The sequence below is a fragment of the Meleagris gallopavo genome, chromosome 2 (assembly GCF_905368555.1).
Source record: "Meleagris gallopavo chromosome 2, MGAL_WU_HG_1.1, whole genome shotgun sequence".
Lineage (NCBI taxonomy): Eukaryota > Metazoa > Chordata > Aves > Galliformes > Phasianidae > Meleagris > Meleagris gallopavo.
In genome coordinates, this window is record NC_139405.1 from 6,088,940 (window position 1) to 6,112,263 (window position 23,324).

General features: G+C 42.4%; 3 protein-coding genes across 3 annotated transcripts in view; 2 read left to right on the top strand and 1 right to left on the bottom strand.

Annotated features, from left to right (window-relative positions):
* PPP3R1 (protein phosphatase 3 regulatory subunit B, alpha) overlaps positions 1-11,277 on the top strand; it is a 28,625-nt gene extending 17,348 nt beyond the window's left edge. The window contains exons 3-7 of the mRNA XM_085218901.1: positions 7-46; positions 5,616-5,792; positions 6,950-7,009; positions 7,892-8,076; positions 9,106-11,277. Coding sequence (XP_085075027.1) covers positions 7-46; positions 5,616-5,792; positions 6,950-7,009; positions 7,892-8,076; positions 9,106-9,153 — 510 coding nt within the window. The 3' untranslated portion in view covers positions 9,154-11,277. The remainder of the gene's footprint in view (positions 1-6; positions 47-5,615; positions 5,793-6,949; positions 7,010-7,891; positions 8,077-9,105) is intronic.
* A 1,723-nt stretch (positions 11,278-13,000) lies between these two features.
* Positions 13,001-15,603, bottom strand: PNO1 (partner of NOB1 homolog). The gene is made up of 6 exons (XM_003203686.4): positions 15,469-15,603; positions 14,824-14,907; positions 14,516-14,576; positions 13,876-13,993; positions 13,311-13,381; positions 13,001-13,068 (listed from the first exon to the last, which is right to left on the bottom strand). The coding sequence occupies exons 1-6, from the start codon at positions 15,601-15,603 to the stop codon at positions 13,001-13,003; spliced, it is 537 nt and encodes a 178-aa protein (XP_003203734.4).
* An 80-nt stretch (positions 15,604-15,683) lies between these two features.
* DNAAF10 (dynein axonemal assembly factor 10) lies at positions 15,684-22,285 on the top strand. The gene is made up of 8 exons (XM_085218751.1): positions 15,684-16,199; positions 16,290-16,390; positions 16,994-17,124; positions 17,637-17,738; positions 18,883-18,998; positions 19,181-19,315; positions 20,491-20,588; positions 21,355-22,285. The coding sequence occupies exons 1-8, from the start codon at positions 15,702-15,704 to the stop codon at positions 21,560-21,562; spliced, it is 1,389 nt and encodes a 462-aa protein (XP_085074877.1). The 5' UTR covers positions 15,684-15,701; the 3' UTR covers positions 21,563-22,285.
* Positions 22,286-23,324: the final 1,039 nt, after the last annotated feature.

Here is a 23,324-nt window from a genome sequence, read left to right on the forward strand (position 1 = left end):
TTACAGGGAAATGAGGCAAGCTACCCTTTGGAAATGTGCTCGCACTGTAAGTTTTTTAATGACTGTTATATTGATAGAGGTTAATCTTATTTGGAGATAGCATACAGCTTTTCACAAATGAATCTACTGAATTTGCTGCTTGAAAAGTTACTTAGTTTATATAATAACAAATAAAAAAGTGAAAGATTGTCCTTGAAAAATGTAGGTTTTTTCTGTTGGACTAATTTTTATTCTGCAGTTTTTCCATTAAAGCTATCAGAAGTCTGCTTCATATTTCTTTGTCTATGCAGTGAAGCATTCAGGCTTCTCTCAGTCCTAATGCCAGTTCCTCAGGGATGTAGAACAGCTTGTGGAGCAGGATGTGCTATCTCAGGAGCTAAGTATATTGCCCAAGCTGTCTTGGCACCTTGGGAGAAAAGAGAAGTCGAGGCTGAAAGAGAACTTTTTTTTTCCCATCTCCTTCCTGTGTATGCTTGCAGCAGGCACGTAGATGAAAGCCACTAAGTTCCACTAAGTTGGTGTTACTTGCTTTTGGCCATGTGAGCATAAAATTGCTCTGTCTCATGCGTTTAGGCTTTGCTATGGAAATACTGACATATTTCTTGCTTAAAACCAACCCAAGAAAGCATTGTCTTATGAAGTGTCTCTGTGATATTATGCTGAATGTGCTTGTTTGTAACTGCCTTTTTTTTTTTTCCTTGGGCATTTTCTTTAGCACTAAATCATGCATAGAGCTGTGCATGTGTGCATGGACTGCTAACTAAAGTTACCATTCTTCCTAAGTTCCTAAGTTCTTGCTTTTGAACAGGATAATAAATCCTTCAAAATAGGGGCTACTTTGACTGCTTTCACAGTGCTGGTCATACCTGATCTGCAGTGCTCATCAGCTGTCCACAACAGTGACACAGAAGGAAATGCAGAGGGATCTTCTTCTAAATGTTTTTCAGAGAGCTCAGGCTTTTACTAGTGATAGGCAAGTCCTCTATGCCACATTAAGTAGTCATCAGCTAGCAAAGACCTACCTGTGAGAAGCATCTTACACCCTTCAGTTAAAACATTACATTGCTGCCTTATGCTTTCAATATGTGTTGTTAAATTTGGGTATGTGGGTAGATTTTCATAGTCAGTGAAGTCGTCAACAGCCTTTTTCTAAATCATACACATGTGTTCTTATGCTGCTGCTCCCCTGGTCAGATTTTCCTTAGGGACAAGTTGGTTTCTGATGGTTTTATTCACTAGCTGTATCTCTGCCTGAGTTGTAAGCAGCAGGTTGGTATTCTAAACTTCTGATTCTAGGACAAGCTGTTTTTATTTGCAGCAGCTATGAACCTGAAGGTTCATTACTGAGCTTGTTTGCCCCTTTTTATTGCAGAGGAGACAAACTGTAAGGAAGATGTAGTTATCATAGAGGCCCCTTTTCTTGATTGTGACCGGTCACTGGGGCAGTTGCACTGCGTGTCTGAATAACGAGGAGGATGTCAGGGTTTTGGGGCAGCACAGGGATGCTCCTGCAGACATCTGTGAGTGACTCTGTTAGGAAGGCATTCACCCTGTTCTTCAGATGCTGTGTGTACGTGCTGCTTCCAGGCAGCTGTCAGCCAACAAGATGAAAACGTTTCAGGGAAGACCAGAAGGTGTTTTTAAAGATCATTTGATAAAGGTTTTGAATGCTTAGGCTTAATTGTTAGGTGCCTGGTAGTTAGCAAAACAAATCTATGCTGTCTGCACTGGTGGCGTTTGCTTGTAGCCCTCCCCAGCACTGCAGTGACTGCTATCTCAGTGTCTGATTTTATAAGAATATTTTTGTTTTAAAATCTGACATTACAGAAAGCAAATTCAGGACATTACCTATGGGAAGCACACCATTAACTAGTCATGAATATTTCTTTAACTCTGCCTTTCATTTTAGAACATATATTGTTTTTCAGCGTGTGAATAAGCACTGTCAAATTCCCTAAAATATAGATTTTTTTCCTCAGCTGTGTTGTTTGAGCACATGGCAAAAAAAAAAAATGATGTTAGCCAAATTGTGGAAAACAGAAGAAAAATTTACTATAGCAAAAAGCTGCAAAGCAGACCATGTTTTATACCTATATTTTGGTTCTAGGTTAAGGAGACGCGTATCTTTTCTAAGTTAGGAAATTGTAATTGACACATCTGAAGTCATGAAAAGGATTAGACCAGCTGTGTGTAAGCATATACAAGACAAGTGGCTGAATGTGTCCTCAAGGGCGTCATCTTTTTGAAATGTGATCCCCAAGACTGACATGGGAGTCTTGGTTGCTACTCTGAAACATTATATTCATGCAGCAGAGCGGGCTGTGGAGAGACCTTCAGCTAAAGCTCCCGCCTCTATTTTATTTTGAGACCTCTGCAGTCCATTCTTATGGAAAATGGGTGTTCCATCTAGAAATGTAACATTTCAGAGCATGTTTTCTTTACCAGAAGTGTTTTTTTTCTAATGCCTTGATATCCTTGCTCATACGGTTGTTTTTTAAGCATAGGCTGGGCTTTCAGTGACCACATTTACTGGTCTGTTTTTGGTTCGCCACAGCTTCGAGCCTCTATTTGAATAAGGTCTGCAAAGCCAATCTTTGAAATACATCTTTGACGTTTAGATAAACACACTACAGAAGTGTTCAGTGCTGACAAGTGCAGTTTTTCTCAGGTCAGTACCCTGTGCAGGTGCCTCTGTAAGTATTGTGTACTCAGCAACAATGGAGGGATGGCACATCTGGATGTGAAAGCAATTAGAGATCTGTATTCATAAGGTATTCTTTTACTTGCTAGCAATCTAACCATGCATGTGCTCTTTTACTTTCACTAAAAAACAACTTTTGTTTTTAAAGCAGAGTATGTTGCACCTGAGATTTGCTTTTAGTGAAGCTTTAGGAGTTGCCAGCTCTTTATAATTCTGCCTGAGCATCAGCAATGTGAGTAACAGCTTGAAACAAACTTTCAAAAACAAACACACATGCACAGGGGTGAATCATCATCCCCAAGGTTCTGTGTTAAGGAGAAGTGTTACATTCAGTGGTATGTATGAACATATGAGTGAGTGACTAGCTAAAAGATACAGCTGCTGTGCTGAAATGGAGTTGCACAGTCATTGTCTGCTGGTCTGTGGAAGTGTGTAGCTGTTGCACTTCAACCTATTTGTAACATTTCTGGATGTATGCAGATGGGTTCAGGATAAGAAGCAGGTCTGATGGGCTCTGGAGTCATTTGAAAATACTGTTATTTAGTTACAAGGTGAAAAGAGTTCAGAACTGATTATGAAACAGACATAAATAATGTTATGCTTTAAAATAGAATTATTTGATGTGTTTTTAGCAATATAAGAGTCATTTGAAAATACTGTTATTTAGTTACAAGGTGAAAAGAGTTCAGAATTGATTATGAAACAGACATAAATAATGTTATGCTTTAAAATAGAATTATTTGATGTGTTTTTAGCAAACTGCCAGCAAAGCCCTTTCAAGAAAATCACTTAGCAGGTATTATTTCTGCCAGCTAGTCCTTCTGTAAGGTGTGATAAGCTGATGGGATGCCTGGCTGCTTGAAAGTAGAGGAAGCACAGCAGAGCCTTGCATCAGCTGGGGAGCAGAGCACAAAAAAGGCAAAGTTGAGCATGAGGTTAGAGGAACGCTGGCTGCAGCCAGAGCTCAAGGGAGCTCAGACCACTGCGATGAGTCACAGGCAAGCCCAGCCTCAAGTGATGTAAACAAAGCCTGATCCTCCTTATTTTGCTCAGTGATTGTATCACCCTGTTTACACTATTGTGGACTTGGACCTCTTTGGATTGCCCAGTGTTTTTTTCTTCTGTATCCTGAGCACCTGAGCTTGAGTTGCTGTAGAATGCTGCCTACTGCTGCCACCATCAGTCCTTCTGGTTCAAATACCTTTGCTGTATCTGCATTATCCTGTGCCTTGCAGCTTCAGGGTGTTTGTGTGAGCATTAGGTTGCCTTTAAGGAGATCTTACAGAAGGAAAGAAATATTTGCTTATTTATTGATTGATTTTTTCAGTCTCTGATAACTGAAGTCAGTTCTTGGTGATTGCTGTGTGAAGTTTTTAGGAAGTCAGTCTTCTGCTAAATACTGAAGGAAAAGCAGCCTGGTAAGAAGGGAACACACAGGTGATGATTGTTGTGTGTGTGTGTGTATCTATAGAGGAAATCTGAACAAAAAATGATTGGATAGTATTGGAATTTGCTCCTATACATAACTGTTGGATTTATTTTTTTTTTCCCTTAAAAGCCAAGGAAACAAAATCCTTAAGTAGCTGAGCAGGAGAGAACTGTCACAGCTGATGACTGAATTGAAGGGAGAAAGGTCAGACAAAAACTCTCCACATTTAAAATAAGTCATATTGTGAATGAATGTAGCTCTTTGTTTAATTTATTACTTAATGATTTTATTTTGAAAACTATTTTACGAAAACAAAATGTCACTGAAATGTGACTGCATGCTTTTTAATTCCAACCGTTTAAAAAGGTACCCAACATCTTTCCTTCTTCAAGAAAAAAATCCTTCTGATTATGACCCTCAAAACTAAAGAAGTAGTGCTTCTTCTCTTAAGCACTGCAGTTTTGTAACTTTGTGTTCAATCAGTTGTGCATTTGCAGTTAACTTTTACCCAGCAGATGATGACAGACCATGTTTTTTCAGTGCAGAGCCACTTGTTAGCATTGTGTGCTGTGAGTTGGTCTCTGCTGAACATCCCAACAAAGTGTATTCCTTGAGTTCATATTTGTAGGTCCTCTTATAGCTACAGACCAGCTTCAGGTAAAATACATTCCTAGCTTGCTTGCTTTGCACAGCTTAGGGAGACCTTCTCTGGATTTTGGAGCAGCCCAGTGTGAAGGCAGAATTGCTTCAGTCTGTGTTGAGTGTAATAAGAGTGTAAAGCTGTAGCCCCACACTGCTGACTTGCATGTGTGGTTGTGAGCTCAACTTAGAGCACACTCAGGACTTGTTGCAGGTTTCATTTTCAGTCATTGCTTATAGAGTTTTGAGGACTGTGGACCGTTTTGATTTTCTCCAGTGAAATTACAGAGCTATAAAGCATTTGAGGTTGCTTAGGAAGCAAGTCTTCCAGTTTTAGTCAGTGCTATCCTTTCCATAAAGATTGGAAGTCAGATTTCACTGGTCTGCTAAGAGAGGGTCGGTGCATTATATATATCATAGGTAATAGCTTCTGTTTGCTCTTTAATGTTTATATGTCAGTCCAGTGTAAGCATAATGCTAACTCCTAAGAAAATTTGGGTTCTTTTTTTAATTTCTTCATATCTGGCACTCCTAAGAGCTGCCTGCCTTAGAATGAGCTAAGTACCTGCAATCCTTCAGAGTGCTCTGTCAGCACGTGGCATTCAGTGAGTCACAGGGCTGACTGACTGTGCTATGGCTGCTGCAGGGAGGAAAAAAGGTAAGTTTTGATTAAAATGAGAAGCTTGAATTTGTCTTCAGAGATTGAGATTATCTTCATAACCTTCCATGCAAACATGAAGTAGCTGTAATGCTGTAGGAGGGATACTGGTCAGAGAGCAGTTTAACTGCCAGAGGGCTAACTGGGAAGCCTTACTCAGAATAGGTGTTTTTTTTTTTTCCTTTCAGTTGATGCTGATGAGATTAAACGGTTAGGAAAGAGATTTAAGAAGCTTGATTTGGACAACTCTGGTTCTTTGAGTGTGGAAGAGTTCATGTCTTTACCTGAATTGCAACAGAACCCGTTGGTACAGCGAGTAATAGATATATTTGACACAGACGGCAATGGAGAAGTGGACTTCAAAGGTAAGATACAATGCTTTATGAAAAGTGGTGGCATTTTATCAGAATTCCTGGAGCCTTGGAACTAGATGTACATCCACTAGAAAAAGGATGGGTGAAAACAACTTGTTAATTAGAATAAGAAAATAATTCCACGAGGAATTAATACCTTGAGTGTCAGCAGAATTATGCAAGTCAGCGAGATTCTTTAGCATGCCTGGGCAGCTCCTGCTCAAAATGCTGAAAAGGACAATGTCTTCAGTAACAGTGCTTTCCAGGTTGTACTGCTTAATGAGCACCCATTCATTGAGTCTTGAATGCACTCATTCAGACTTGCAGTTGTGATGCTAACTGAAGTATATTCTTGGGTTGAGGAAACAATGAACAAGTGGGCTGGATGGTAAGTGGTGTGTCTGTGCACAAGCTGTATTTGTTGTAAACCTGCTCTGTGATCTTCTGAAGTATTTTGAGAACAGTTCTCTGAATTGTGAGAGGTCCACATTTTTCTGTTGACATCTCCTTTATGGGAGTCGCCTTTCTAATGGTTTTAGGTAGACACTTCAAGTAAAAAACAAATGTTTTCACTCTTAAGTCAAAGAATGCATCTTAAATATTTCTTTAAATAGATTAGCAGGTCAGAAGTCCTCGTTTCTATTTTGTTAACAGTCTCTAACTCTCAGAAGTGGCAACATCTAACATCCACTTGAGCTAATACAGGTCTCTCTGACAGCTCATCACTAGAAAAGGTTGTTCATGTTTTTTGCTTTTATTTGGATAATGTTAATAAATCTCATTTTTATTAACAGAGCTGACTTCTAAAATGTTAATGAATGTGGAAAAAGCTGCTAAAGCCAAAGAGTTGGGCTTTACAAACCCACTCATACTTCTCTGGGGAGAATTACAGTGTAACTGAAGCATTGACTTCTTGTGGCTTTTTCCTTTGTATCCAAGTGCTGTGTGTTACTGTTCAAAATCCCCTTGTGAAAAAGAGGCAGTGAGGAAAGATCATGCTATGCTGTGTGTGATGGTGAGCTGTGATTAAAAGAATTATCAAGAGCTGCTTCTCTTGGGTGGGAGCAGGGAGCTGTCAGTATCAGTTCTGCATAGTGAAGTTTTCTGTGGTTTATTTAAAAATACACTGTTTTTTTTTTTTTTAAATTACCTTCTGTACTGTATTTTAGAATTTATAGAAGGAGTCTCCCAGTTCAGTGTCAAAGGAGATAAGGAACAGAAATTGAGGTGTAAGTATTTCGACTTCTTTTTTCCTAAACAAAACTTGACTCCTCCAAAATATACTCTTGTTTGGTAACACTAAGAAAACAGTAAGGCTGGGGTCATCTTCATAGTGGTAAACCATTGTGGTGGTTGGGGAGTTCTTGATCACTTCTTCATTAGTGTGAAGCATTTGGCTGCACTCTTTTCTGCAGGGAGAACTCAGGAGGTTGAGTATCTTCAGTTGCTTCCCATATTAAAAAAAAAAAGTCAAAAACATTTAAGGATACTTAATTCACAGACCTGTTAACAGTGTGTTGTACTTCACAGGAGCTTAAAAATACGATGGATTTCTGGTAGTTTGGTAGAACAGCACTGTGTTCATCTTGTTTGAGAACTGCATCTCAGGAACTCGTGACCCAACCTTTGGTGTGAGGAGGGGATGGGTTCAGTCATGGATGCAGCCTGCAGTAACTGAGACACAATATAAGTTTAGGAAAGAGATTTGCTATATCGAAATGCTGAAAACAGATGCAGTCTTACATGAAATAGTTTGCAGCAAAATAACCAGGTGAGGTTTTGATTCATCTGTTGTAATTTTTGTCTCCCTTGCAAATGGACCTGGGTACCTGGGCACTTTAATTGGGACAGTGAAGATTTGCCAGTTTAGTGTTGATAGAGTCCTATTACTAAAACAGTCTTAACTAACACTTCTGAACTGATTTCTTCCAAATTCTCTAGTAGTCCTATTCACTATATTGTTTTTGGTGTTCTGTGTTTTTCAGAAAGCTCACACCCACTTAAAATGCAGTATTTTTTTCTCAGTTGGTGTATTGCTGAATGTGTATTGCTCTCCTCTGACCTCATCTGTTGCTGAAAGTTTTTTTTTCATGTCTGTTTTACTTCTGCAGTTGCTTTTCGCATCTACGATATGGACAAAGATGGTTATATCTCAAATGGTGAGCTCTTCCAGGTGCTGAAGATGATGGTGGGGAACAATCTCAAAGACACTCAGTTACAGCAAATTGTAGATAAAACCATAATTAATGCAGATAAAGATGGTGATGGAAGAATATCCTTTGAAGAATTCTGTGCTGTAAGTAACCTCTCAGGAAAACTCAGTTCAGTATGATGGACTGAACACAGGACCAGACCTTAACACTTTTTAATACAGAGATGCATGCTAGCTTGGTATGAGGGTGTATGTTGGATTCCAGTCTTCGTGCTGGTTAAGAAAAAAGCAGCTTTAGAGATAACTTGCAATTTACTGGCTTTTCACAGCAGGTTGGATTTATCTGTTTTTGATGATAAAAAGAAGAAACAGAGCTTTCAGTTGTTCTCACAATCTCTAGCTGCTTAACAGAATAGACTGAAAAAATCAAGAACAGTGGGCAAGCATACTCAGTCTGCTGAGTGAAGAAATGCTTCAAATTACCTGGAAACTGTAAGAACAGTATTTTATAGCAGGTCTCTCTTTAAAACACTTCTCTCAGAGGTGGTAGCTGGAGTGTTCTGCAGGGGTTAACTTCAGGTTAATCTCCCCGTCTCTAAAGTAGGTGTCTGCTCCAAATCACTCCTTAGAAAGGTTTATCTTTCTGCAGGGAGAGAGCCTGGGGAGATTATCACCCTCTGCAGAAGACAGGGATTGTACAAAGGCCGGGATGGTGGGATTTGTGTCACTTATGGGGAGAGTCACCCCAGAGTTCTGCTCTTGAAGGACAAGCAGGCGCATCCTAAGAGTGGTGAATGCCGCTTTGCTAGGGCTCCTGACTTCCCCTTTCAAAGATGCACAGCTTTAAATGCTGATTTAGAAGACAGCATTTCAGCCAACGTGTGGAAACACGATACAAAATCAGGAGATGAGGAGGAGAGAAACCAAAGTGCAGGTGTAAGCTGCACTGTTCTGCTGGGCCGATGGTGTGCTTGGGGCCCATGTAATTCCTTTGGGTTACACCTAAATCGTCTGCATAGCACAGTGCACTTGGGAAACGTGAATAAGAGTGGAGAGGGTATGGAAGTATACTGACTGTAATAGGCACAGATACGTCTTCTGAGTGCAGCGTGCACTTTCTGTCTTGCTAACTTTCCCTTCTGACTTGCTTACAAGTGCTTGTTTTTCTCCCAGGTTGTAGGAGGCTTAGATATCCACAAAAAGATGGTGGTAGATGTGTGACTCTGTAGGGCACCACCCAACACTTTTGCTTTCTTCTCCATCTCTGAAGATCTGCTCAAGACGTCCAGCAATGCTCTCTGTGTATTTAAATGGAAGTATTTTTCTCTGTGAAGCCACATTTTCCAACATGAGCCTCATGAAGCCAACTAAGTGTTATTGAACTTTTATTCTCTCAATAACTCAGTGTAGCACTTTAAAGTCTGAAGGACAGCAAAGATGGAAAGAGCATATCAGTGTGGTGGAGAAAGGGAAGGGGTTGGCTTTTTAATTTATTTTTCTTCATCTTTTATAACAAGAAAATATCTATCTATATATATATATGTGTGTGTGTATTTATATATAGATATATATGTAGCTTTCTATATGTAGTAGCTAGGTGGGCTCTAATTTAATATACTTGATTCAGAAACGAAACTAGAGTACAAAGTGCCAAGCAGAATATTAACAGTTCAATATATGGATATACATCCTTACTTTTATTTCACACAGTTTTATATATATAGTAGAAGAATGTAAAATTTTAACTGGGTGTTAGGTCAACTCTTCTCCTTTTCCTGTGACTGTTCAGATGTTTCTATATATTGACTGGCTGACAAAGCATCGCTTCTTATTAATTTACCTTAATGACATGTTTTGTAACACAGGAGACTAAGTTTATTTATACCTGTTAATATATTACCAGGGACTGTGTCTCTTTGCTAAATAACTTAGTACAGTTCTACTTAATATAGTTTAATGCTACTGCCAAGAACCAGCCCTCGTGTGCAAATAGTAACTGCAGAATGCTTCGATGGCCACTAGATTTTGTCACCTAGCGACTGGGGGTGGTCACAGCTGTCCCAAAGTTAATGCTCACCTGCTGTTTTGGAGTCATTTTAGATACAGCTGCTCAAGGTGTTGGACACGTTGACTTTCTCTTGTGCTTACCTTAATGAAATTAGGGTCTATGTAACTGCAGGATCCCCATCTACTTATTTTATACAGTACGTAGATTATAAAGCGTTTTTGCCATTTAAATTCTCATTTCAACTGTGATAGTTTCCCCTCTGCATTTAAAGAACATTACAGGTAGCATAAATAACTGGTAACATTTTATATATATATATATATATATATGTATGTATATAGGATTCATACGGGGGAAAATCTTGTTAACCTATGCCACAGAGGAGGAAAACTTCACACTATCTAAATTGATACCTCTTGCAGATCTCCAGTCCTTTGCCTGGAGAATTTTTTCTTTTCTAGATTTGTCCATATCATAATTTGTAACGGATGGTAACTTGATATATTTGTGTGATATAAAAGTAGCGAGCCATGTTTTACAACTTTATATCATCCCTTCCCTTTTCTGCAATGGTACTATTGGCTGGAAGAAAAACATTTGCTAGATTTTTTAGGACAGTACATCTTTCCTGTATAGTAGTTTTTCTATTAAAAAAAGAATTGTTTTATAATCAGCATTGGAAAGTGCAGGTTGTCTGAATCTACTTCTATCGAGCACCTGTCTGCCATAGCTGTTCCTTCAACTGAGTGCTGCACATCCATGGGCTCTGTCTGTGAGAGAAATCCAGGTGCTTGGTGTCCTTGCATGACATGAAGTTTTGCATGTAGATCGATTTGAAATGTTCCTCTTGTTTACATAATTTGCATAATTTAAACGATAATGTTGCCAAACTTTGGTAAATGTTAATGTTCAAAACAAAAATCTCCACTACATGTAACTTTCTTCCTCTGGATCAGTACGTGGCTTATAATCCCAGCCAGTGGTTGTATCTGTTCCAGTGTCAACTGCCATGTGCTCTGCTTCAAGGGGGAACTGGTCTTTTGTGAATTTTTTGTACATAAGTATTTGTTACAAACATTTTAGCAAATGCTTTTGATTTCTCTTACTTGCTTGTGCATATCTTGGCTGTTGTTATAGAAATTAGTGCTACTGTTATTTCCTTCTGGGGGGATTGGAAGGGGAGGGATGAGGTGTTTTTGTTTTTTTTTTTTAGTTTGTGTGGGGAAAAATGATTTATGTTGAATGTTTAGTTTTTCCTCTGCATGCTACATCATATGTTGTGGGAACTATAAGAACCTTCATACTATATGAATACAAAATAAAATATTTGAACCTTGGTTTGGGTGCTTCAGTACTTACCTGGACACTCCCCAATAAACCTAGGGCAGCTCTGTGCCCTGCTCTAAAAGCAAGTTGCTGCTCATAGTGTTTGTCCCTTAGCTGAACACTCCTAAGCTTTTTCTAGTGTTTCGAGACAACTTTTGTTTTTGTTTTTGTTTTTTCAAGGCACATTTGAATCTTTACTTACATCAAACACCTTGTGTAAGTGGGGCTAAACTCAGAATGGTTGATGCTGTGCTGTTCGAAAACAAACAAAAACCTCTAACCTTACTGCAGGTGGAAACAGCCAGCTTCCTTTCTCAAGGCAAATCTGAGACCTCTGCTGGTGAAGGCAGTCCTCCTTGTTGGTGAAAGCCCTTCACAGAAGCAGCCCAGGAGCTGTTTGCTGTTGCTTTTCATGTATCCTGTTGACTCCTGCACCCTAAAGGCAGCCCTTGATGGTGTGTGGGCCTCCTGGTTTGGGCTGCCTTTTGCAGCCCTGTGCTCAGGTCAGTATCAGCACACACCTGCTTTAGGAGAAAGATTAAATCACTTTCCTACATCCACGCCTCGCTTTCCCCTCCTACCTCTAGAGCTCACTGACATAACTGACATACACAGTGAATGGACAAACTGCTAGTGGGTAAGTGCACTGCTTTTCCGTGAGCTACCTTGGACCCTTTTCTCAGTACAGATGAGACTTCACAGCCAACTAGAAGGAACTCAGACAGCTCTGCATATCTTAAATCCCTTCGTAATTGAAGGCTTGAATTAATTTGGCTGTAAAAATGTTACCAGGCTATGTAAGTATTATCCAGCTGTAAAGTGCTGCACAGTTAACTTAAAACACTGAGAGAAACACTTCCTCAATTTGCTGATGTTTTTTTTGGATCTTATTTCCCTTTCTGTTTTGATTCACAGACCTAAACTGAGTTGCTTTGCATAAGACCTGGTAATGAGTTTAAGTGGTGAGGGGCAGGAATAAGGTGCCCACGCTGCACGGTCTCTCCCCCTACTGCTGCATGCAGCATTTTAAGAGGGAGGATGTGCAGCACTGGCAGCTGTCTGTGCTCCAGTGCATGGGCACTGCCAGAGCTGGCACATCCTTACCTGGAGGTTCTTAGCATCACTACCAGGATGTCCCTGCAGATCATTCACGAGAACAGAACAGGAATCCAGATAAGCACAGATTCTAAAGCTAAGTGCAGATATGCTGTTTACCTCTTGGCCTTCACATTGTCTCTTCCTGTGATGCACTGCTGCAGTAGCAGATTCTCTTCCAGTAGCCTGCTCTTACACTTGGCACTGCAATGGGAGCTTCCTTTTTACAGAAAGATGCTGACTGGTCTGTAGTTATGAACACTTACTGCTGCTGATTGCTTTCAGCTCCAGACTTGCAGGCTTTCTCAAGTCTTGTGAACGGTCTTGCAGTACTTGGATAATCAGAAACTCAATCTCAGTCACGTTTTGGCTTGAGAATAAAGCAGAATCAGGCACCCATACTTCAGTATACAGTTTCATCGTTTTTAGAATAGCTTTTAATGGCTGTACACAGACTGTGATCAAATCAGACAGAATGCCTGGAGTATATCAGACTGCACAAACAGTCCCATTTTTCTTCTGTGCTTCCCAGTCCAGCAGAAGGCAGAGTGCTTCCATAGCCTCTGTGATTGCACAGCTTCTGCCCACAGTACCCACACTCCCCAGCCACAGTCCTTGGTAAAGCAGCACCACTGCATCTCAGAATCTTTCAGCTGCTCTGCTGGCCACAGCTCTAATATTGCCATAAACTTTGGATGGTGGGCTTCCTGCAAGAGAAAGTATATGTTAGTACATGTATTACAGAAATGCTGTACTGCTCTCATGTTGAAATCTGTGTCAGTGTGGGGGAATTTGACCCCCTCCTCTCAGGCACAACCACCACCTCCCAGCGAGCTACCTGCTCCAAATGCAGGTGCAGGCACACTGGGGGGCAAGGTGAGACTGCAGAAAGCACTTTTCAAAACAGTCTATTTTCCTGTAATAGAGAAGGTTAGGCAACAGGACTTACCTAAAATTAGATTGCAAATTGCTGTTCGTGCCATTTTAATGTTCTGAAAAGATCCTAAAATATGAATTTTCCTGTAAAAAGCAGTCAAAGCAATAATAGTTAATGTAAGAAATGCAGTGATAATGTAATTAATAAATAGCACATCTCTCACACTGGAGTTCAGAAGCACACCAAGCAGAAGTTGTATTCACTGGTTTGTTTTTCAGTCGTCATAAAAAATCCTCTACACCCTACAACCTCTCCTCTTCTAAATCCTTTTAAGGATACAATTTTACAGTTTGCAATGTAGCAGCTCCGCAAAATGACAGCTGCAGGGTTGGAAGGTTCAACTCTGTTATTCACAGGAAGGAATTCTTCAGCTGCGTGGAAGCAGTTCTGAACGTGCTCACGATACTCAGAACAGAAGGTCAAACACTCAAACACTGCTCATGAAAAACAGCACTTTCAGCATTAGCAAGACAAATGATTTACAGAAGTTTACAGAAACTTAAGCTCTCTCAGTTCCTGGAAGCTGGCTGGGTTAGCTCAGGGATGGCACTGTGACTGGAAGGATGTCAGTACTTACGAGTCAGCAAGAACGATGCGTGTTCTTGTTACGTTTTCTATAGTGAATTTTGTTTTTCCACCTTTTCCTGCTATTCTCCCTATTGCTCTTGACAGATGGTCTCCTTTCAAAGGTTTGACTAAAATGAGAACAAAGCACTCAATCAGCTGGTGTTTCTTCTATTCAAACAATGGGAAAAGCATGCAATCAACACTTGTTGAAACACAGCAATTTTAGATGCTGCTCTCCTTGACATCATCTCCAGGGACTCCCAGTAGTACACAAATGTTTGTGATGTCTGTTTCCTACTGTTCTCTATCATAGCACTAGAAGGAAGAGCACCAGTTCCAGATTAAGTCTAACAGATGTGTTCCCCCCAAACATTCCATCTGACCTTTAAGCTTGAAAAAAAGTTTTTTGGTGATGAGAAAAATCCAATCAATTGCACAATCTGAAAAACTGACACACTTTCAAGGATGAAAATCTGGAGGGTTGTGCTGGGAGATCAAGCTTCCTGTACCTAGATAGTAATGCTGTGTATTGGCATCAAGGTTTTCCTGATCCCCAAGGTTAAGTGACACACGTGGAGAAGAGAAAAAGAGCAAAGAAGTGCTCAGGCAGTGCACGTGACTGCTTGGATAGCACAGCAGAAACTACTCACCATCTGTAACTTCAAATGATTCTAGGAAAAGGTCGTCTAATCTGATGAGAGCGAGAGCATCCTAAAATATTCAGAAATTTGTTATCAATATGAGCATTACAACACCACCACACAGTTTCAAGTTTTTCTTTACACATCCAAACAGGTCACATCAGTAGTATATCTCTATTTGATGCATCAAACATCGGTCTTAATTTCAAACATTATGGAAAACCTCTGTGAATTGATTTCTTAATGTAATTCCCAGAGTGCTTAAAGATTTCAAGCAAGTTTGAGCAATATCACAACCTGGCTGCTTGGAGACTCACCTCCACCTGAAAGCCAAGTATGAATGCTTTCACAAAGTCAGCTGCTTTTGTCAGAGCACTGAGGTCCTTTGTCTCCGGACAAGTCTGCAGAACAAGAAGTTATGTTTCCAAATTAAGAAAGGGCAAACAGAATCAGGACTTGGAAAATCTGAGATAAAAGCTAGCCATAAAAAAAAAAAAAAAGCCAAAAGCCACTTTCATGTAATGCCACTTCTGCGTTGTGTTCTTTTGAAAGACCTGGGCAATGTATGTTGTGTTTAAAACAACAGGCTGCACACAGAGCTGTGGTGCCCCATTCCTGCAGGTGCCCAAGGCCAGGTTGGATGGACCCTGGGCAGCCTGAGCTGGTGGGGGGCAGCCAGCCCATGGCAGGAGGGTAGAACTGAACGGGCTCTGAGGTCCCTTCCAACCCAACCATCCTGTGATTCATTCCACGATGATCCTCAACCGGAATTATTACAGCCTACACTCGGGGGAAGGGAGAAACTGAAGAGATGGGTGATTACCGGAGACACCTCGAGGAGGGTGAATGGTTCTAATGACAGCATCCTGAAAGCGTTTTAGATATGATTACAAAACACAGGTTCAATAAAACATGAGGAACAAGAGCAAGAGGAACGTGACGATACACAGAGCAGCGCTCACCTTGATCTCAACGTTCCTCGTCTTTAAGTTAAACCTGATCTGGAGCTGCAGGTGTTCCACGATGGGCGTGAATATCTTCATCCAGTTCTCCTTCAGCGGGGTGTACCTGTTGGCCGGCACGGGCACCTTCCTCATCTCTCCTTTCCCCACCTGCGGACAACGGGGCGGTGAGCAGCGAACACGGGCGGATCCCCCCGGCCCAGCCGCTCCTCTCGGCCCCCACGCTCACCCCCATGGCCGCGGCGGGCAGCGGCGGGAAGGCGGGCCTCTTGCCGGGCCGCGGCCCCGCCGCCTCAGTCGCCTCCGCCGCCTCCATCGGCTCCGCGCCCTCCGCTCTCCGCTTCCTCCGCCCGCGTTTGGAAGCCACGCTCGTGAAGCCGCTCTCGTCCGCCGCTTCGGTCTCCATGGCGACAACCGCCGTACCGAAGCTCGCGTCCCCCCCCCACCCGCCGCGTGGCTCTCGGCCGGAAGAGTCCGCGGCTACTTCCGGTCCGCCCTCCTTCCCGCTTCCCGCGGCGGCCGCGGCGCTTCCGGCGCTCGGTATGTCGGCGGCGGGGTTGGAGCGGCCGCAGGTGGTGGCGCACGTGCAGCAGTCGCTGAACTACACCGTGTTCGACTGCAAGTGGGTGCCGCGCAGCGCCCGCCTGCTGTGCCTCGGCAGCGCCCCGCGCGGCACCGGCGTGCTGCAGCTGTACGAGCTGCGCGGCGGGCGGCTGTTGCTGCTCAGCGAGGTGAGCGGGGAGAGCCGGTGATGATGCGGGGCGGCCCCGCCGGGTCGAGGGGTCCCCGGCGCTGCGCCCGACGCGTCTTTTTTCCTACAGATCGAGAAGGCCAAGCCGATAAAATGCGCGACTTTCGGGGCCGCCTCCCTGCAGCAGAGGCACCTGGCAACGGGAGACTTCGCGGGCAGCCTCAGCATCTGGTGAGCGCCTCGGGTCCGGAGTGCTCCAGTACAGGAAAGACAGGGAGCTCTTGGAGAGCTGCAAGATGATCGGGAGGCTGCAGCACCTCCCCTGCGAAGACAGGCTGAGGGAGCTGGGCTTGTTCGGCCTGGAGAAGAGAAGGCTGCGGAGTGACCTCATTGCAGCATTTCAGTGCCTAAAGGGAGCCTACAAACAGGAGGGGAATCAACTCTTGGAAAGGGTAGATAACTGCAGGACAAGGGGAAATGGTTTGAAGTTGAGGGAGGGAAGATTGAGTTTGGATGTCAGGGGGAAGTTCTTTACGCAGAGAGTGGTGAGGTGCTGGAACAGCTGTCCAGAGAGGCTGTGGATGCCTCCTCCATTCCTGGAGGTGTTCAAGGCCAGGTTGGATGGACAGCCTGGTCTGGTATTAAATGTGGAGGTTGGTGGCCCTGCATGTGGCAGGGGGTCGGAGATTCATGATCCTTGAGGTCCCTTCCAACCCTGGCCATTCTGTGACTCTGTGCTCCTGAGATCTGGACTGGTGGGAAGGCTGCATCCGGGCTGTTGTACCGATGCTGACTGCTGAAGGCAACGCTGTGTTATCTGTTCTTTCTCACTAGGAATTTAGAAGCTCCCGAAATACCCGTGTATTCTGTGAAAGGTCACAAGGAAATCATTAACAGCATAGATGGTGTAGGAGGACTGGGAATTGGGGAAGGTGCACCAGAGATTGTGACGGGCAGTCGAGATGGTGAGTGGGTGAGCTCTGCTCAGTTTACCATCCATCATCCCTGAATGAGGTCTGTGGGCACTGGGATGGAGTGTGGCCCTGCTCGGCTGCTCTACTGAATTGTGCTTGGGAGGGGTTTCCTCTCCTTGCTTTTGGAGCTTCAGGGCAGCTAAAGATACTGTTGCCACTGAGCGAGGGACAGAAGGAATACAAAGCAAAATAAATAGAAAATAGCAACTGGAGATTGGATGGGGCCCTGGGCAGCCTGATGTAGTATTAAATGGGGAGGTTGGTGGCCCTGCATGTGGCAGGGGGGTGGGAGATTCATGATCCTTGAGGTCCCTTCCAACCCTGGCCGTTCTGTGATTCTGTGGAGATCTTACGCCTTCCAGGTGGTTTTCCTTTGTTTCTGTTTGTTATTCTGTTTCTCTTTTTCTTATACATTGAAGCAGTCTGGAGGGGTCAGGCTGCCTTTCCCTGGGGAAACCGGAGCGGTGCATCCATAAGGCTGTATGCTCTGCACTCCTCCTTAGGCACTGTGAAGGTGTGGGACCCACGGCAGAAGGAGACTCCTGTCGCTAACATGGAACCCGCGCAGGGAGAGAGCAAAAGGGACTGCTGGACTGTGGCTTTTGGTAACCAATCGTAACAGCCTCCTCTAATCTGACTGCATTTTGACAATTATCAAACTACTGAAGGCAGGGTTTGTTGTTCAGTATTGCCAAATTTGTGTATTTTCAATGTGTTTTAAAGGCTGTTCATCACATTTTGTGGTAATTGACTCAGGCATCATTTTCTTACCACCTTTGGTTAATTGCTTCACAGACAAGCTTTAATCCTAGGCATTTTTACAGCCCTAGCATGGGAATTGAAAATTTCTGTGTCTAGGAATGTAAAAGCAAAGAAACTGTTTTGTCCTGGAGGGGTCTAATTGTGGTTATGCACGGAGAACCAATAGCTGGTGCTGTGTAGTTCCAGCTGTCAAGCATTAAGACATTAATTTAAGTGACAATCCTCAGAGCTAAGTAAAGGTAGCAGAGATGCTTGACTTGTGTTCAGCATTTTTCCTTTAAAAAGGGCAAGCTGCTTGCATTGTACACCAGCAGGTGTTTCTGGATTAGCTCTATTTCTGCAGGTGTTTCTGGATTAGCTCTGTTTCTGCTTGCAGAGTCAGGCAGTGAGTTTTACAAACTGCTAATACATGCATGTATTATAATAACAAAACAGGGAGATGGCATTTCTTGGCAAGGAGGTCCAGCTTCAGTGCTTGTTGCTGTTGAGATCTTTGCCTTCTGTTTTGACTCATAAAGAGAAAAGTGGCCTCGTACTTCCTTAGATTTGCCTTTGAATTCCAGATGCTTGAGCCCAGGCCACGTCCATCCCAAACTCTGTGCTCACCATCCAGGTGAACTTCTGGCAGACACTGCTGTGCCTCCCTGAGCCTGGCTGCTGGGAAGCAGTGCTGAGATGGTGATGGCTGTGGTAACATCCAGTGCCTCCTCAGCACTGCTGAGCATGGTTTGCAGCAGCTGAAGCAGTCTGTGTAACTCAGGCAGTGCTTGGCAGGGGGAATAAAAACTTGTTTAAAGAAAAGGGCTGCCAGTTTTGAAGCTGTGTTTTCTATACCTTTCAGGCCTGAAAAACAGCCTGCTCATTAAATCTTACCATAGTAATGCTTTGCTGGCATAAATCTAAGTTGAAATTACTGGCTTCAGACGACTCAAATTTACAGCCTAAGAGGGGTTTCTGTATTGTGATTAATTCTGTCTCTGTGTCCAGGCAATGCTTACAATCAAGAGGAACGTGTTGTTTGTGCTGGATACGACAATGGGGACATTAAATTGTTTGACTTAAAAACCATGTCACTGCGATGGGAGACCAACATTAAAAATGGGGTAAGGTGCCATGGAAACATGGCTTCATTCTGACTTCCATGTGTGTATGTTTTCAGGCAGTCGTGTTATTGCCCAGTAGGTGTGTTGTAAGAATAACCAGTGATTAGATACGTATTTGCAAATCACACACACAAATACATGTTTTTGGCAGTGGCTGCATGTATTGATTTCTCTATTTCCAGGTTTGCAGCGTGGAGTTTGACAGAAAAGATGTGAATATGAACAAGCTAGTAGCCACGTCACTGGAGGGAAAATTCCATGTTTTCGATATGAGGACTCAGCACCCGACTAAAGGTTTTGCTTCTGTTTCAGAGAAGGTATGGGGAGATGGATAATATCTTTAGCAGCATCCATTACAGAAGTTTGTCTCTTAAGTAGCTGGAAGCACCGCAGGTTTAAAATTATTGTCTTTAGTAGGCAATAGGATCCCAAGTTACTGGGGCAAGCTGTGTGATAGCACGGCCCTTAAACAAGCAGTGAAAGGACTCCTATGCATCCTGATGCCAGGAGGTGCTTCCCAAGGCTTCCTCTCTTTCATAGCCTGTTATCTGGGTTCCTCTGGTCTTTGGCTCCTGTTGCAGCTCTGTGCACTCAGCTGTGCCAGTAGACTGGGGGTTTGGAAATACTTCTCTTCCTTCAGAACCAAGCATTTTTGATTTGCAGTATTGAGAGTAAGTGAGGAGATATGGAGAGAGACTTACTGGCTGAGTTTCCATTTCATATCTTTAACTTACTGTTTTCCACATCACCAGGCAAAGCAGGTAAGACGTTGGTTTGATCAGATAGCACAGAAGTATTTACTGAGTTCGAGTTTGTAGTAATAACACTGTGAAAGTGGAAGTTCTTATTTTCATTAATTGCATTTAAAGGTTTCCTTTCAGACATTTGTAGGCAGATGTGCATCAGGTCAGGTCATGCATGTTACAGATTTCTGTTGCGTGGCTGAGATTTAAATTTGAATTTTAGATGCTTAGTTGTGTTTGCACAATGTTTGTAGTACATTCACTTACAGTAACGTTATTTAGAGATGTCAGATAGTGAAATTAGCCCCATGGTGATGATGACACCTAAGAGTCTGGAAATTGAGTACTTCTACAAAGCTCCAGACATGCTTTTACAGCCACTTGACCCATTTAGCCATGCTTCGATGGCCAGTCATGAAGAAGCTGAAGTAGCTTGGTGGCCTTGGTAGGGCTGCTGCTGCCTTACCTCTGCACAGGAGCGGGGCTTTTTCTGCCTGGGAACTGGCTGTTCTGTGACAGCAAGGTTAAGGCAGGAGGGAGGGAAGGTACCTCAGAATGGTTGTTCCAGTGTCAAGTACAGCAGTCATAGAATCATAGAATGGATTAGGTTGGAAGGGACCTTAAAGTTCCAGTGCCCCTGCAGCAGAGGGTGGTCTCTTCATACAGGTAACTGCAGTGTAAAATTTTTGCTTCCTTTCTTGCAAAGCTCAGCTGTAAATGACTTCTGTACAATGTTGATTGTTTCCTAGGCACACAAATCCACCATATGGCAGGTTCGGCACCTCCCACAGAACAGAGATGTATTTATGACGAGTGGAGGAGCTGGGAGCCTTCATCTCTGGAAATAGTAAGTGATAGGTACAGACAGTGATAGTTATAGACCTTCTGGTCTATAATGGGGGAATAAGAAACAAAACTTATTTGTTTTAAGAAGGAATTGTCCTAAAAATGGTATGCAGGGTCCCACTTCCAAGCTTGGAACATCTAATTAAAATTACTGCTACAAATATAGAGGAAAAGTGATTCCAGTGTCAATACTCATCTGAAATCCTGAATTAATTCCTAAAAGAATGGGATTGCAACAGTACAAGTGAAATTAGCCCTTTTCACTTTTCTTAATGTAATCAAGATCTAATTATATACCCAGTTAATATTGAGTAGAAGAAAATACATTTCTTAAAATTCTCCTATGGGAGCAATTACATCTTAGAAAAATATTGAAAGCCTGGACTTTCAATGATTCTTTGTGTCTTCTCACACTACATAGCAAAATAATTTAGTCATCTTAAATGCAGTGAAGTAGATGAATCAAGTTTCAGGGGGGCAGCTGAGGTGGAACTGTTTGCCTGTGGTAAAAGCATCACTGTTGAAAAATAAAAGGGTACAGGAGAGAAATATCACGTCTCAAAACTTCCTGCCTCATTGTTTTGCTATGAAATACTTACCAAGTATGCAGCGTGGCTATACCTGGATATGATGGCTCATTATTTTGAAGACATTTGCCTTATCTTGAGAACAGGAGAGACCTTTCTGTGTGGTCTTTTGAGGGCAGAACGATATTGCTGTTTGTCTCAGCGAATTCTAAGTGCACCTTTTACTTTTCTTTCTGCCAGTGAGTACCCAGCTCAGCGCTCAAAGAAGGACTCCGAAGGAGCTGAGATGGGGGTGGCAGGTTCTGTCAGCCTCTTGCAGAATGTGACTCTGTCAACACAGCCGATTTCTAGCCTAGACTGGAGCCCTGACAAAAAGGGGCTGTGTGTTTGTGGTGCCTTTGACCAAACTGTGAGGGTACTGATAGTTACCAAGCTTAACAAAGTTTGACAGGAAAACTGGGATTTCTGATGAGAAAGCAGTATAGTTTGCAGTCTGTAAATATGGGAGGGAGGGCCCTACTGCTTTTAATTTAATTTCTCCCCTGTTAGAACTGGATTAAAGAAATAGAAACCAGATCTTTCTATTGAAAGTTCAGATACATGCACTTAAGAGTTGTTTGATTGATTTGTGCTGCGATGACTTGAAAAAGTTTCCTGGGCATAAAACTTTTACCTTCTGGAAATGCAAATTTACATTAAAATAAAATGTGCCTTTCCATTAACACAACCTGTAACTTAAATCACATGAACTGCTTGTGTTCAGTTTAACCACAGTGCAAATCCATTTGTGCTTGTGGAATTGTTTGGCTGTTTTGCATGTAGTGATGTCCATATGCATTCATGCAGTGGAGGCTACTATATGTTTCCTCCATAGAAACTCTGTGCTTACTGGAGTATGTTAGTTAGGATGTTTGTTAAAGTGACTTAGAATTCTTTAATACACTATAGAAACTACAATGAGTACTAAATATCCAGGTTTAACGGTGTAAAGTTTTTGTTGAAGATGGTATCCAAATTAAACTCTTGCACAAAATGCACTGTTTTATTATTTTAGTTTGGATTTGTAATAAGTTTTTAATGTTCTGTTGATTTATTTTTTTTTTTCATATCTGTTTTTAACTTTGTATTGCACAAATAAAATTATTTGGAGCATTGTTTCAATATGAATAAATTATATTATTCAAAGATTTTGATACTTAGAGAAGGACTGTGCTCCCAAGAACACTGTGTAGTCCTTGGAAGTCCATCATTTTGCAGCAGAAGTTACTAAATCCATTTTTTAAAAACTGAAAGAACGTTTTGACAACCTTCTAAAGGTTCAGTATTTTTTCTAAATTTAGTATTTCTTCAAAACCAACTGTGCCAGGGGAGCTTTGTTGCTGTCATTGTGCCTAAACTTCTCTGTGATTCTTCTTGCCTACGTGATGTTTCTTCTCTGAACAGAGTATGTTTCTGCCAGCTGTTTTTCACATGCATATCCACTTACTGTCCTCTTATGTATGTACTGAGGGGAGTGGTTCATAATTTCAGCAAGCTTTAATTGTTTCACTGATCACATTCTTTGTCTGGTTATTAGCCTACAGCTAGCTTGTTTGTATAGTTACAAGTCTCAGTTAAAAGGATTTGACTATTTCTGAAACAAGATTGTGGTGGGAAAATGACAGTTTTGCCCATGCTAAAAACAAGAAAGCTCCTGTGTGTCCATTTGCAAAGAATTTCTGTTTTCTCAGGCTTTGGAGTGAGGAATTGCTATCTGATAAATTCAGGCGAGTCACCTGCCCTGCTTCTCAAGCCCATGGGCTGCTCCTGAAAACAAGAGGCTGCTTTGCTGAGGCACTGAGGTCTTATGTCTTGCTGGTTCTGCCATCAGCTGTTGTCTGAGCAAGATGCAGGAAGAAAAGGAAACTGCATAATGCTGGACATTAAGGTAGGGCAAGAGGCAAATAAGGGAAGTGGTGTGGAAGCCAGAGGCTATAGAAATTAGAAAAGGAAACTGGGCTGAAAGGTGAGCTCTGTAAGAGGGTCACACTAAATCCAGGGTCAGGTAGTGAGAGAGATGACAGGAGTACAGAGCTCGTGCTGTGAGGAGCCTTCAGGCTGCATGGGAAGAGTTCTGAAATCTTAGCAAAGCTATTTCTCTGCTTTCTGGAGGGCTGATGAATTTTCTGCTGCAGCAAGTCACGTGCTGGGGGGGGAGACAAGTCTTAATG